The 14,997-nt window shown below is 52.0% G+C and overlaps 1 protein-coding gene and 1 gene segment (V, D, J or C); both read right to left on the reverse strand.

The window, feature by feature from the left end:
* Window positions 1–1,720: 1,720 nt before the first annotated feature.
* LOC132243531 (Ig lambda chain C region-like) lies at window positions 1,721–4,719 on the reverse strand. The segment is given in 2 exon segments: window positions 1,721–2,306; window positions 4,588–4,719. Coding segments are annotated over 2 exon segments (429 nt in total).
* Window positions 4,720–8,298: 3,579 nt separating this feature from the next.
* Window positions 8,299–12,570, reverse strand: LOC132243468 (immunoglobulin lambda-like polypeptide 5). The gene is made up of 3 exons (XM_059713282.1): window positions 12,558–12,570; window positions 11,098–11,403; window positions 8,299–8,900 (listed from the first exon to the last, which is right to left on the reverse strand). The coding sequence occupies exons 1-3, from the start codon at window positions 12,568–12,570 to the stop codon at window positions 8,578–8,580; spliced, it is 642 nt and encodes a 213-aa protein (XP_059569265.1). The 3' UTR covers window positions 8,299–8,577.
* Window positions 12,571–14,997: the final 2,427 nt, after the last annotated feature.

Consider the following 14,997-nt stretch of genomic DNA (forward strand, 5'->3'; position numbering starts at 1 on the left):
AAATGGGGTCGGAGGGTGGTGAATGGATGGATCGGTCAGGGGGTAAAGGGCAAAACAGTCCGGATTGAAGCAGTTGGTGCATCTGGAGGAACACCCCTGTGCATGTGTCTCTGAGGGACAGAAGTCCCCCAAGGACTGCTAGGCCTAGACTGTGAGTGCCACCAGTGGGTGAGCAGCATCCCGCCCTACAGCTGCACCAGGGCTCCTCACAGCCCATGTGCCTGCAGCCAGGGGAGCACTTTCTCCTGCTGCTCACGTCGGTGTGCCAGGGTATGACCTAGTGAGTGGGAGGGTGCAGGCAGGGGTCTGGACCACATCTCACCGTGCATCAAGTCACGGGGTGGAAGGTAAGGGCATCTTCATGGAAGTGACAGGTGCCCTGAGCTTCCGAGATCAGCACCAGGACAGACCAAGCCTGTGGAAGATGCCAGCTCCAGGCTCTGCTTCCCAGGTGGGGCGGCTCCACGGAGCACCTTCTCCCCTTTGAACTCTGGGAAAGCACAGCCTGGACTTGAATGACCTATTCTCAGGCTCAGTGTGTTTCCTGGCAAGGCAAGGCAAGGCCATAGCTGAGGTTCACAGTGACTGACCGAGCCTCAGTGGGCAAGGGCAAGGGCCAGGAACGTGAGAGCAGTTGCGGCAGGTTCAGATGGACAGGACACAGGAGCACTGCAGGAGCCAGGTTTCAGCAAAGCACTGTACTCCTGCACAGTCTGCATCCTGCAGCTGCTTCGCTTTGCCTCCCGCGTGCTCCAGTGGCTGGGGCCTAGGTACCACGCTGGCTCAGGAGTGCCACAGAAAGCGGAGAAACGAGTCCTGGAGAAAGCCCCAGGGCCTGGAGTAGAACTGGGCACTGAATCAGGACGAGGGGCTATGCTTGATCCGAGCCATTGCTTTCCATGGAGCAGGGCACCAGAGTGTGAGCCTGAGATACTGAGACCTTGGACACTGCTAAAGCAAGATGTGCATTGGGCCTTGGCGCAGGCTGCTGGACCCCAGACCACGCAGTGAGATGCTAGGTTACAAGCTCCTCCTGCCATCTGAGAGTCTGTTAGCATAGCCTTCCCCCCACCAGGAGCTGACAGCTGCTTCCCCTGGGAAAGGACAGGGCTCTCTGGTGTAAGGCAGGAACCAGCATCCCCCTGTGTTGGCTGCTGTGAGCGTGCTGCGTACGTAGACGTGGACACCAGCAGTCTGAGCTTCTCAGCTGACTGTCGGGGCTGCGGTGTTCTGCCGCCTTTCCGGGAGCAGACCTTCCCGTTCCCAGTGTGGCCTCAGGCTAAGGATGAAAAGCCCTGTGGTGCACAGGGTCAGCCAAGGGCCAGGGGTGCCCCTGGATTCAGAACTGCTGGAGTGGGATTGGGACTGCACATGGCTTTGCTCCCCCTTTGTACATGGGGCTGGCTAGAAGAAGACAGGCAGTGGGTACCACCCTAGCGCTACTGCCCCGGCAGCTCATCGCACACTCAGCGTAACCCCAGTCCTACCTGCTGCTAGCAGGGGTTTGGTACTTGGCGAATGACAAGACCCGCTGACTCGTAAACCATATGATGGATGGAAATACTTTACGAAACCATAACCTGAGGGGAATTGGTTTGGTATTTGGCAACAAGGCTGAAGGCTGCTCATTGTACACCTTTTATTGCAGAACTGTGGAAAATTAGACTGTTTTTATAAATGTTTTAAAGGAGCAGAGACGTTCATAAAGACACAGGGAGAGTTGAATGTTTCTGGTTTTATTCATATCGTGCCAAGGCAGCATCAGTGAGTAAAGCAGGACCGACATGTGCAGGAAACGCAGCGAGATAAGGGCATGGGATGGAGACACAGGAAAAAGAGAGGTTTATAAAGGCATCCATAGGGACCCCCGGAGAGGAAGGATTTCAGGAGAAATTGGACACTACAGAAGGATCCCGGCTCCTTGGGGATCCCAGCTCTCTACTGACTGAGACGAGAACCAGCCGCGCCCTCCGGGGCTGCGGGCTAAGAGCACTCCGATCTCTTCAGGGTCTTCTCGATGCTCTTCCCGTCGTGCGTCACCTGACAGGTGTAGGTCTCGTGGCTCTTCCAGTCGGAGGCGCTCAGCGCCAGGTAGCTGCCGGCCATGTACTTGTTGTCGCTCTGTTTGGACGGCTTGGTGGTCTCCACTCCACTGGACATGGTGGTGCCATCAGCTTTCCAGGTGACCTGGACCGAGCCGGGGTAAAAGCTGTCCATCAGACACACCAGCGTGGCCTTGCTCTTGCTGCTGATCTCTTCCGAGGATGGAGGGAAGAGGTGCACTGTAGGAGAGGCCTTTGGCTGTCCTGCAAGGGAACAAGGGGATCCAGAGTTAGGTTAAGAACAAATTAAAGAGGATTCAAATTCCGAACAAACCATCAAAGCCCATCCAGAATATGTCTGTGTAAAGAGTCAGGTGTATTTCTGACATACAAAGCCCACCCAATGCGATTTCTCCTAGACTATGACAAAGACAGTCTTGTGTGATGTCAGGATTTCATGGCGAGGCTGCAGATCTTCCTGTGCAGAGCTCTTGACTGGGTGCAGAACAGGTCCAGGCATCGCTATTACTCAGAGTCAAGGTTTGGGCACAAAGTCCTCAGCGTTAGGAACTTTGGCTCTGTCCCCACTCTGCCCCACACCTCCTTTACGACTCTTGCTAAGACGTGAAGATCTGATGCAGGTCATTCAACAGTGAAGTGTTTCTACATGAACACTCACAAGAACAACTCATCTTCCCTCTGCCCCTTCCTCTGTCCCCCCACCATCACTTCAACACCCAGGCCAAGCCACATACACATGATGAAGGACAGTGGTAGCTTAGTTGGCCAAGTACTTCATTTAGAAATAGGAAAGCTGCTGCTGCAGCATTTTTTCTGGGACAAAATATTGCTCATAATTTGGGGGAAATTATAAAGGGCCAAAACTGTACTCAGAGACATCCAAGTGTGTTCGGGACATCTGGAATCATATCGGTGGATCTACAGAAACACCGAGGGAAATCTTTTCCTCAGTGAAAGATCCTATGAAAGGGGGCTCTATCCATGCTTCTAAGGTTTATTAAATATACCATATAAGTTTCTACAGCAAGAGAATTGAGAGCTTTTAAATTTATCATTCTGTAGCCGTGACAAAGGCCATATTCAAGTCCGCCTGGTGGGTTATAAAGTAAGGAGACAATGGAAATGCCTCAACAACAGCGTGTGAGACTTTTCTGTTAACAGTGAACTCTGATGAATAGCAACCGGCTAAGAAACGGGCTTGTTCAGCAGCGTGAGTAGAGGAGCACCTGGTACCCAGCCCTTTCCTGTGCCAATAGTCTGAGTGACGCAGAAGGGCTGCGTGACTCCAACAGGTCGCACACTGGCTAGCCAGGTCTTTAGCAAAGTCCTGCCTGCCGGGACGCAATCAATGCACCTGCCCAACACTTTTCCACAGTTCTCGAAACTCAGAGTTTCCCTGGGTTTGGGGCATCAATCCCTTGCTCCTTCCTAAAGGCAGATCTGGGTGGAATTTCACAGGTGAAATCCCTGACAACTAGGAGGTCCTGTGGGAGAGATCTCCAGGGTCCCGAGAGGACCCATCACTACAGTCACGCTCAAGACAAGGAAGGCTAAAAGAGCGGTAGTCTACTACTGTCATGAGAGCTCCACCTGTTTACACCACAGGAGAACCGAGCTCTGGATTTTAACTGGAAAAACATAATTATTACTTAGTCATATGAGAATTATTTCAAATCCTGTTTTCCCTTTAATCCCTGTTCGTGGAAGATTTGGTATTCAGCTAAATGCAATTGTCAGATAAAGGGTCAGCTTTTCATGGAAGTGTTAGTTCTGGTAATAAAGTCCAGAGGACAAGCTTCGGTTAAAAGTTTCCAAAAATCCTGACATTTTACCTGCTTGAAATTTGGCTATCAGTGTGCTCATGATCAATAGAGAATAGGGTTTTGTTTATAGGGCAAGTCAGCATTTTTGGCAGTATTTTTCTGCAAAATTATGGACATTACCAATAATTTGGGAGAAAAATATTAGGACAAGCTCTCACTTAAGGGTCTTTTCACACTATCTCTGAGAAATCAGATTTGAAGTCACCAAAGATGGATTATACTTTGTGTCCAAGTACATCTGCAGGGATCATGCTCCTATAGTATAGGAGATTTGGATGAGATTTGGGGCAGCTTGGGAGAAGACAATGAAGCCCTGTCACTTCACCCGGTGACTGAGAATTTGCTCTTGAGTTCTCTGAGTCGCACAAAATGTGGCACTACTGGAAACTATATTTTCATTCAGGGTCTAATTCTGGGTTCTTATAATGAGGATACGGGGAAAGAATCAGGATCAACGTCACGGAAGAATTCAAGAAATTATTCTGCATCCCCTCAAAACTAAAATCCATCCTGGCCCATGAATACCCTGCTCTGACCATCCAGCGATCAAACATTTTTCACACTACCATGTTAAGAGCTACATATGAGGGGAAAAGAGATGCAAGCCCAGAGTGAAGACAGAGAAACACAGGAAAAATAGCATAAAAATCTCACGGTAATGTGATGGAGAAGGAATGGCTGAGAGTAATTCAGTGACTTACCGAGGACGGTCAGCTGGGTTCCTCCTCCGAAGACATACCACAGTGACACGTGGCTGTACAAAAACCAGTCACAGCTCGATGGCAGGAGAGGGCACTGCCACTGCATGCACGAGGAGAAAGCTGGAGCGCGGTAGCTTCCAGTGTCTCCTCCGAGGGCAGCAGTTGGTTGTTGTAGAGAAATTCCTCGTAGGAGTGGCCGGTCAGCTGCTCAGGTCCTCCAAGGATAGGGGCCGCAGAAGGACGTGGAGAGCTGTGTGCTCTGCAGCAACGCCTGCATGGAGTCCCACTATTTTTGCATCCTCAACACATGCGTGACTTGCATGTGCTACAGTAGATGAAGCTCATGGAGAACCAGACCCAATGGTGGTGGGTAGTGGGTACAGCTGGGCTGCGTGCATGGTGGTTCACCGCTGCTTGTTGCTCAGCTACACCCGGCCTGGGGTGGAGGGTGGCAGTTTTAGGGAATCTGAGTTTTGGTACCCAGTGAGATTGTGAACATGCGAGATTAAATACACGTTTATGTAATTCTGGTGGAATGACTGCAGGAGGAGTTGCCTGTCCTATGTCACAACTGACTGCGTTCAATACTCCGTTCAACGTAGCTGAAAGCCATGTTTCTACACCCCCAAAGCCCATGCCTCTGGAAATGCTAAGCTCGGTAAAAGACATATGTAATGTAAAAATGATGTCATGTTCAGTAAGAAATGTTAGCAAAGAGCCGTGTCTGGCAAACCAAAGGCTGCTCATGTCTAGATAGGAAGTGATCCAGACAATGTGTTGCTGTGGCATGGCAAGCTTAGGCTGGCCCTCGCTCACTCCCTTATTTTACCTGAGCCAGAGCAGCAGAGACTCAGGGAGGTGGTGGTTCCTCAGGGTCACAGTGCACCTGGTAGAAGTTGCATCCTGGCCTCCCATATTCGCATGAACTTGAGCCATGCAGTGTAGGACTCAACGTTAGGTTCTCAGTGGAACAGTTCATCAGTGTCCATGGTCCATGACTGGATACGCTGTCACACTGTGTCTGTGCCTTGGTGGAGGAATGTCTTGCAGGTGAGGCTACAAGTACTCCAGAAACTAAGAGCACATCCAGAGTCTTGAAGTCTTGGTGCCTTGCTTGTCCATCACACAGGTTGTCTGTATCAAGAAATGCTGCGGCCCCAGGTGGCAGCAATCAATATGTTGCAGAGATACCGTGATGTGGCATATCTGCTCTGCCAGCATGCAGAATGCGGAAGACCTCCAGGGGCTCTGGCAGCAGCATTCAGAGATTAGCCCCTGCCATCCAGCACAGCCACTGAATATGTCCTATTTCCCAGCTCTTTCCCAGACTTGACCCAGAGCTGTTTGCCTGAGCAGAGCTGCACGCCAGGCCCACCACTACTGTGCTGTTCTGTCTTCTGCAGCTCAGGGAAGCAGCTCTGTTGCCTGAGTCCCAGCACAGCATGGACCTGTAAGAAAGCTGCCAGCAAAGGCATCCCCCATAATGATCTAGGCTGTGAGCTCTCTCCAGGCTCAGCTGCTTGCTTATAGATGAAGCCTGAGCACTGGACCATCTCCCTGAGCATAAATAGGAACTTGTCTTACGAGCTTCTGGGGTTTCTCATCTCAGCAGGGCCAACAAATGAATTGTAGCAGATGAATTTCAAAATTGGGGCCAGTAATTGGAGCCCAGGCTCAGGTGCTGTGTTTTTTGGGTTGGTTCCTGCTCCGACTGAAGTCCTGGGAAGGCCCCATGAGTCCAGTGGTGCAGGATCAGACCCTTGTGGAAGGGCATTGCCATCCAGAGCCAACATCCAGACATGTGCTAACACACACACACACACGCACACGTCCAACCTCCTGCCTAGGGCAGGAGCATCCCTGTCCAAACCATTGTATACAAATCCATTGATTGGGTTTGGGCACCTTAGGTGCCTGGCGTTGAAGCTCCCAGTTTCTCGTATTTACCCCTCCCCCGTGTGCACAGATTCAATGGACAGCACAAGCTGAGGACAACGAGCCCTGTTTATAACATGCCCCAGGTTTCACAATCCGCACAGTGCGAGCCAGATTATTCATTCTTACCATAGAAGAAACTGAGGAACCTGCCTGTAACACCCTCTTGCCATCGACTTCCCCTTCTCGGCTCTATGGGGTTCAGCATCGTGAGGCTGTCCTGGGGATGAGCAACACAAGTCCTCCTGGGAGATGATTAGCTTTCAAATGGCAGTCAAGCCTCAGTGCTTAGGTGGATGCTGTACTGGGAATGGTGTTCCTATTGGGAAGCCTTGTTTCATGGCGCACGCCCTAGGAAATGTTTGGATTCAGCATCACTAAGGCCCCAAATCTGGAGAAAGCCGCTCTTTCAACACATGAGGGTTCCCCCAGTGTCTGTGCCGGTCTGAGATCCTGCTTTCCTAGGGCTGCTCCTGGGGCAGGACCACCCTCCCCTTCGCCCCCAACATTGTGTTGAGGCACAAACTAGAATTGAATGACTTTGCCCCAGAAGTAACATGCTCCAAAGCCATTTGGGGCCGTGGCCTAGGCCTGCAGTGACTGGCTCAGTGTTAGCTCACAGAGTAGAAATGAGAGAGGCTGCAAACTCCCCCTCCCTCCTGCCTTCTGTCCTGACTGCCAACAAGACTGGCTCAGGGATCAGGGAACAAACTGGGGACAAGTCATGGAGGAAACATCGGGGCCTGGGCTAGATCTGGGTGTTGAACTAGGACAAGGGAACTACGTCTGATGTCAGCCACTGGTTTCCTGAAGCGGGATGGCCCAGTGCCACCCCGATAAACGGGCGTGACTTGAATTCCTGCCTCCCTGGTGCTTTTTTCTTTCTGGGTGCAACTCCGGGCTCCTGCCCAAGGCCTGTGCAGTGCTGACACCCTGCACCGTACATGGCTCCTGGCTTCATGTGACCTGCGTGCCTACGGGGACGCCCTCTCCCAGGGGTCCCACTGCTGGCTGAACACCTTCCCCTTGTGTGTGGGGGCTGCTGGGGTTGGGCCCTAAGGAAGTGGTGCGGGCGACCCCAACAATTTTTGTCCAGCAAGACTGTCCTGTCTTGTTGGCTGATCCTGCAGCAAAAGCAGCGACACCTCCCAAGCCAAGGGCCACAGGGCTGTGCATTGGTCTCTTTTTTCATAGGCCCATAGACTCATGCTTCTTAGGAGCATTGTTAGGGCTAAAACTGCATGTTGGTCTCCCCTTTTAGCTGTACCGGGTAGCTCTAGGCTTTTCAGGTCTGTGGGAATCAGTTATGATCCATTCCCTCTTGCGTTGGGTGAGCAAGGTTTCTGCTGAGATGTGCCGTGTGGCTTGGGACACACGGACCTGGACTCCAGCTCTCATGGTGAGCAACTCCATTACACGCTCCTCCCACCTAATGACAGCTGCTTCCCCAGAGGGAAACCCAGGGCTGTTTGGGACAAGACAAGATCCTGTCAGCTGATGGGCAAAGACCTCAGGAGAGTTATAGTTCATTCCCCCAGCTGAGGATCTGGTTCCTGGTTTGGAAATGTGGATCTGGTGTTCCCCACAGGCTCCTAGACTGCATCTATGCCTGGAAAGAATCCGTGAAACCAAAACTTGGCGGTAATCTGTTTGACATTTGGCACTTAGAAAACAGGCTCCTGGCTAATCCGTTTCCATCGGTTATTGTAGGAACATGGAACCTTGGAGAATTGTTATAAACGTTTGCAAGGGGCAGAGATATTCATACAGACACAGTGAGAGTTAAACTGTTTCTGGTTTTATTAATACTGTAACAAGGCTGCATCCGAGATCAAAGCAGGAGCAACAGGTGCAGGGAATTCAGAGAGGGGAGGGTGGGAGAAGGATACATGAGAAGAATGGCAGGCATCAGAGGGACTGACCTCCATAGAAAGTAGAAATACAGTTGCTGGAAATCAACATTAAGGAGGTACTACAGAAGGATCCCAACTCCTCAGGGATCCCAGCTCTCTACTGACTGGGACAGGAGCCGGCCGAGCCCTCCGGGGCTGCGGGCTAAGAGCACTCCGATCTCTTCAGGGTCTTCTCGATGCTCTTCCCGTCGTGCGTCACCTGACAGGTGTAGGTCTCGTGGCTCTTCCAGTCGGAGGCACTCAGCGACAGGTAGCTGCTGGACATGTACTTGTTGTCGCTCTGTTTGGACGGCTTGGTGGTCTCCACTCCACTGGACATGGTGGTGCCATCAGCTTTCCAGGTGACCAGGACTGAGCCGGGGTAAAAGCTGTCCATCAGACACACCAGCGTGGCCTTGCTCTTGCTGCTGATCTCTTCCGAGGAGGGAGGGAAGAGGTGCACTGTAGGAGAGGCCTTTGGCTGTCCTGCAAGGGAACAAGGAGGTTCAGTTTAGCAAACTCAAATCCAGAAGATGCCAATGCAAGGTATCAGCCTTGCACATCCATAGTATGCAGCAGACTTGGTCTCCCAACATTTTTTTGGCCAGTTGAATATTATAAATGCATCATTGGTGGGAAGAAGTGTGTCTGTCTAGCTTTAGATCTGGAGTGGGTCTTAAGAAATATTATTAAAGGTCTTTCCATGGCTTGGGCATAAGCCTTTGCGTAACCTTGGAAAAATGCATTTCCTGCTCTGCATCTCTATTTCCCTATTTCTATAGTAAGGAACATACTATCAGTCTCTTTCATGGAGTGCCTTGAGAACCACTGATGAAGCGTGCTACCAAATAGAAAAGTGTCACAATATGATTGTTGTAGTCATGGTGTTAGATGAAGAGTGAAGGCACTTTTTGTTCCATTCGTAGACTGTTCCCAAAGTGCTTTTATGATGTTGGCTGACATTTGCATGCAACTGTAACGAAAGATGTGGAATACTGTAGAATAATCCTCTTGCAAAAACCTTATTTTCTGCAAAGATATTGCCGAAAATCCTTGAAATGGCACTGTCCTCATTCTAGCAATCTCGGAGACTGCTTATGGGATGCCTTCTTACTTCGATACCCTTAGCTATGCGGCCTCCCCCTTTCTTCCACCAGGGCTTTCACTGACCTGCTTGGGGCCATGAGTAATGCAGGACAATGGCCCCACATCTTGCACTTGCAGTAAGTCAAAGTAAACTACAAGTTACTTGAGCCGACACATCCAGCTCTGAGCTCTTGAGCCCAGGCTTCTTGGGCTGCCCTCAGGTCCCAGCCTTTACTCAAACTGGCAATAGCCTGTGCTCAGCTTCACATCGCCTTCCCTGTCTGCAGAGTCATCCAGCCTTTCCAGAACTGCTGGCAGGGCCCCTCTTCCCTACAGCCCCAGCCGCAGGGACGCAATTACAACAGGTTCCTCAAACTACTCTCTCTCCCATTGTGCCCTTTCATTTCTCCAAGGTTTTGGAGCCCTCAGCACCTTTTGAGAGTCAGGTTTGGGTTGCATTGCTATCCCAGGCCCCTGCCACTGTCTAAACTGCTTTGGGATGGATACTTGATATCAGGCAGAAAGACATTTGCTACAGCAACATACTCGCAGTCAGTACTCCATTCGCAAAGGAGCTACAGTGCTTTGAAAAGGGGAATATCTGGCTGTGTTTTCCAAATGAAATATAGATCTTAAACAGTTTGAGTTAGCCCTAGATTTAAGAGACCGGTACTTAAATGCATGAAAGATGAGTTTTCAAAGGAATTTTTCCACTAAGGATTTGCTTTTCCTAAGGACGGTTGTTTATCCCTGCATTAGATAAAGCAAACCCTGGCAAACTGACAATGTGTAGCTGAAACCTTGTAGCTGAAACCCTGCCCCCACTAATTTAGTCCTCGTCAGCTGGCATTTTGTACATTTGCACTGCAGAACGGGTTGGTTTTGGACCTGGGGTTCTTTCCAAACAACATCTGAAAAAAACCGTCTCTGGGCAACAGCTATAAAAAAACCTACCTTCTACCTGTCATTCTACACCTTCGAGTAAAAGCCCATTTTCTGATCAATTCTAATAACAGCACCTTTCCCTCAAAATACCCTCAACAGCCCATATTTTAACTCTCCCCCCCCTCCCCCCCCAAAAAAATCTAACAGCAATTTAGATCTGAGGAGCTTGTGAGCCCTCACTTATGGGGTGGAAATATGGTGGGATATTTTACGAGCAATGGAGCAAGTCTAATTTACAATGGCTCAGAAACCGGCACTCGGTTTCATTCGCCTGCTGACAAAGTCCGAGTGTGATGAGAACTTGCTAATCCTTCACTTGTGGGGGAGCCGGACAGGTACCTTTAAAAGCCGGACCTTTAAAAGACTAATGGGGGTCCCCCAAAAAATAAGGCCTAGAGGCAAAGTTGGGATTAGTTTCTGGGAGGAAAACAAATCAAAACTATTCATTGGGAAAACACTATAAAGCTGCAGCACAGCATTTTTAAAACTGGCACTGATTAGGAACAGGGATTAAATGTTGCAGACAGTGACTATGCATGGAGGGAGAGAAGACCCGAGCCCAGGACAGAGATGGAGAAAAAGGGAAAAAATGATGAAAATCTCCCGTTAACGCTGTGGAGAAGAAATGCCAGAAAGAAATTCAGGGACTTACCAAGGACGGTCAGCTGGGTTCCTCCTCCGAACACCCACCACAGTGATACATGGCTGTACAAAAACCGGTGCCAGCTCGATGGCAGGGAGAGGGCACTGCCACTGCACACGCCAAGCAACACAAGGTGCAGGACAGTGTCAGGGTGGCTCCCATTAAACGGCGGTTGATCCGTGTGGAGAAGCTCAAGTAGAGGAGGCTGAGTGGAGATCCACTGGGAAGTGAGACGAGGGAGCGCTCCTGGACAGAGCACACCAGGGCCTGCTCCTGGCCTCAGCACCCCGCCGACACGAGGGGGGAAAGGATGGTCTCACTTGGAAGGCTGTGGGTCACGACGTGGGCTCATTCCTGGGTCCTCCACAATCCTCTTTGGTGACCTTGTGCACGTGAAGTGAGGTCTCTGTGCCTCAGGTCCCCACCTGTACCATGGGATTGCTCTGCCTGCCTCCCACCATTGCTTTCAGGCTGAACTCCTTGGTGCCTGTGAGCTGCTCTGGTGCTCCAGGGAGAGAGGGCACAGGAACCCCAGGAAGGCTGTGGGCCCTGGCCCTGCTTCCAAATGGGAATCTCACTGTCCCTGTGCCCCCAGCACACTCACGGCCTGTGGGTCTGCATGTCCTGCCATGGGCGGCATTGGGTTGTGGGGCCGTGTTGTGGGGGGCTGTGCAGATCTGGGCTGCTTGCCTGGTGGGCCTCTACTGTCTGCGGGTCAGCCCTGCCTCTGCTCAGAGCAGTGGTTGGGGGTTGGCTCTGGGGTACAATAGTTTCTCTCCTCATCGATGCACTTATCCTGCAAGACCACCTGAATCCCAAGATTAATTCTAGCTCTGTCAACACCATTAGCCAGGACACGCTGGGGCCTGGAGGCTGTCCGAACCGGATGCCCTCAGTGGTTCACATGACGTACACAAGGAACATCGATAAACACCCCCCATACTGGATATACCTTCATTTCTGGGGAACCTACAAAGCATCTGTACGCGTGCCAGTGTGCTCCAGTTCATACCCCACCAATACGTGTGTACAGACTGCCAGGTCTGATAGGTCAGGCCCTGCTGGTGTGTAGGTGAAGTATGATCGGAGCCATATGCTACCATAGTCGATTGGTGGGATCCTGGTACCGTTTCTGCCATTGGTAATGACAAGATATGTCCTCTCCTTGCTCACTGACATCTCTTACCTCATTTGGAGGGTCAGAAGTTGTCAAGGGGTGAGGTGGCTCCTCAGAGTGGCAAGGCACAGCTGTGTCTGCAGAAGGTGTATTGTGGTGTCCTGTGCTGCAAATAGCTGGCCCCATGTGCGGTGCAAAGCTCCTTGCTGGAAATGTCAGTGGAACGGTTGGATGGTGTTCAAGGTCCAGGAGGCATGACACCGTGTGCCATCACACTGCCCTTGGGCCCTGGTGGTAGACGTGCTGCAGGTGAGACTGGAAGCAGAGAGTCCATCCAGGTGCTCAGGCTTACGGGTCCTTGCCATCGTGCTAGTGGTTCTCGTCAGTCAGTGCTGATGCCCCTGTTGGTACCAACAAAATGCAGCGGGGTTATCAATATGCAGCACGTCTGCTCAGCCACCGTCCAGTATGTTGGAGCGGGGAAGGCTTTCTTCCAGGGGCAGGGCAGCAGCATGTGGCCTGGCCATTGAATGCCTAGTGCCCAGCTCTGTTCAGCACTAGACCTGGTTTTCCCTCTCTCAGCTCAGGGCAGCAGCTCTGTTGTCTGGAGCCGAGCTGGGTGTGGACATGTGAGAAACCCACCAGCAAAGGCATCCCCAAGAAAGCTTAAGGTTGTGAGCTCCATTCAGGCTGAGCTGCTTGGTTATACGTGAAGCCTGAGCACTGGACCGTCTCCCTGAATATAAAGAGGAACTTCCATCATGAGCTTCTGGGGTGTCTTGTCTCGGCAGGGCCAACAAGTGAATTGCGTGAGGGAATTAAGTTCCTAAGCCAGGGCAATAAGTGGAGCCCAGGATGAGGTGCTGTGCTATGGGGCAGGTGCCCGCTTTGGCTGAAGTCCTGGAAGGGTTGGCATGAAGTGTGTGGCTCAGGGTCAGACCTTAATTGGAATCAAGTGACACATTAGAGTAGACATCCCAGGTGTGTGCTCACACACGTGCATATGTTTGCAAGAGGAATGGGAGGGATGCTATGGAGCTTATTTCACCTATTTGCCCTGAGTTTTCCTTAGTGTCCTGTGGCCTCAGCCCTAGGCATGGGTGGGGGGAAGAAGTCACCTGGAAATGGGGTCGGAGGGTGGTGAATGGATGGATCGGTCAGGGGGTAAAGGGCAAAACAGTCCGGATTGAAGCAGTTGGTGCATCTGGAGGAACACCCCTGTGCATGTGTCTCTGAGGGACAGAAGTCCCCCAAGGACTGCTAGGCCTAGACTGTGAGTGCCACCAGTGGGTGAGCAGCATCCCGCCCTACAGCTGCACCAGGGCTCCTCACAGCCCATGTGCCTGCAGCCAGGGGAGCACTTTCTCCTGCTGCTCACGTCGGTGTGCCAGGGTATGACCTAGTGAGTGGGAGGGTGCAGGCAGGGGTCTGGACCACATCTCACCGTGCATCAAGTCACGGGGTGGAAGGTAAGGGCATCTTCATGGAAGTGACAGGTGCCCTGAGCTTCCGAGATCAGCACCAGGACAGACCAAGCCTGTGGAAGATGCCAGCTCCAGGCTCTGCTTCCCAGGTGGGGCGGCTCCACGGAGCACCTTCTCCCCTTTGAACTCTGGGAAAGCACAGCCTGGACTTGAATGACCTATTCTCAGGCTCAGTGTGTTTCCTGGCAAGGCAAGGCAAGGCAAGGCCATAGCTGAGGTTCACAGTGACTGACCGAGCCTCAGTGGGCAAGGGCAAGGGCCAGGAACGTGAGAGCAGTTGCGGCAGGTTCAGATGGACAGGACACAGGAGCACTGCAGGAGCCAGGTTTCAGCAAAGCACTGTACTCCTGCACAGTCTGCATCCTGCAGCTGCTTCGCTTTGCCTCCCGCGTGCTCCAGTGGCTGGGGCCTAGGTACCACGCTGGCTCAGGAGTGCCACAGAAAGCGGAGAAACGAGTCCTGGAGAAAGCCCCAGGGCCTGGAGTAGAACTGGGCACTGAATCAGGACGAGGGGCTATGCTTGATCCGAGCCATTGCTTTCCATGGAGCAGGGCACCAGAGTGTGAGCCTGAGATACTGAGACCTTGGACACTGCTAAAGCAAGATGTGCATTGGGCCTTGGCGCAGGCTGCTGGACCCCAGACCACGCAGTGAGATGCTAGGTTACAAGCTCCTCCTGCCATCTGAGAGTCTGTTAGCATAGCCTTCCCCCCACCAGGAGCTGACAGCTGCTTCCCCTGGGAAAGGACAGGGCTCTCTGGTGTAAGGCAGGAACCAGCATCCCCCTGTGTTGGCTGCTGTGAGCGTGCTGCGTACGTAGACGTGGACACCAGCAGTCTGAGCTTCTCAGCTGACTGTCGGGGCTGCGGTGTTCTGCCGCCTTTCCGGGAGCAGACCTTCCCGTTCCCAGTGTGGCCTCAGGCTAAGGATGAAAAGCCCTGTGGTGCACAGGGTCAGCCAAGGGCCAGGGGTGCCCCTGGATTCAGAACTGCTGGAGTGGGATTGGGACTGCACATGGCTTTGCTCCCCCTTTGTACATGGGGCTGGCTAGAAGAAGACAGGCAGTGGGTACCACCCTAGCGCTACTGCCCCGGCAGCTCATCGCACACTCAGCGTAACCCCAGTCCTACCTGCTGCTAGCAGGGGTTTGGTACTTGGCGAATGACAAGACCCGCTGACTCGTAAACCATATGATGGATGGAAATACTTTATGAAACCATAACCTGAGGGGAATTGGTTTGGTATTTGGCAACAAGGCTGAAGGCTGCTCATTGTACACCTTTTATTGCAGAACTGTGGAAAATTAGA

This window comes from Alligator mississippiensis, chromosome 10 (assembly GCF_030867095.1).
Source record: "Alligator mississippiensis isolate rAllMis1 chromosome 10, rAllMis1, whole genome shotgun sequence".
In the NCBI taxonomy this organism is placed as follows: Eukaryota; Metazoa; Chordata; order Crocodylia; family Alligatoridae; genus Alligator; species Alligator mississippiensis.

Coding starts and splice junctions, on each gene's coding strand:
- LOC132243468 (XM_059713282.1), bottom strand. Junction 8,901..11,097: donor AACCCAGCTGACCGTCCTTG/GTAAGTCCCTGA, acceptor GTTCCCTTGCAG/GACAGCCAAAGGCCTCTCCT.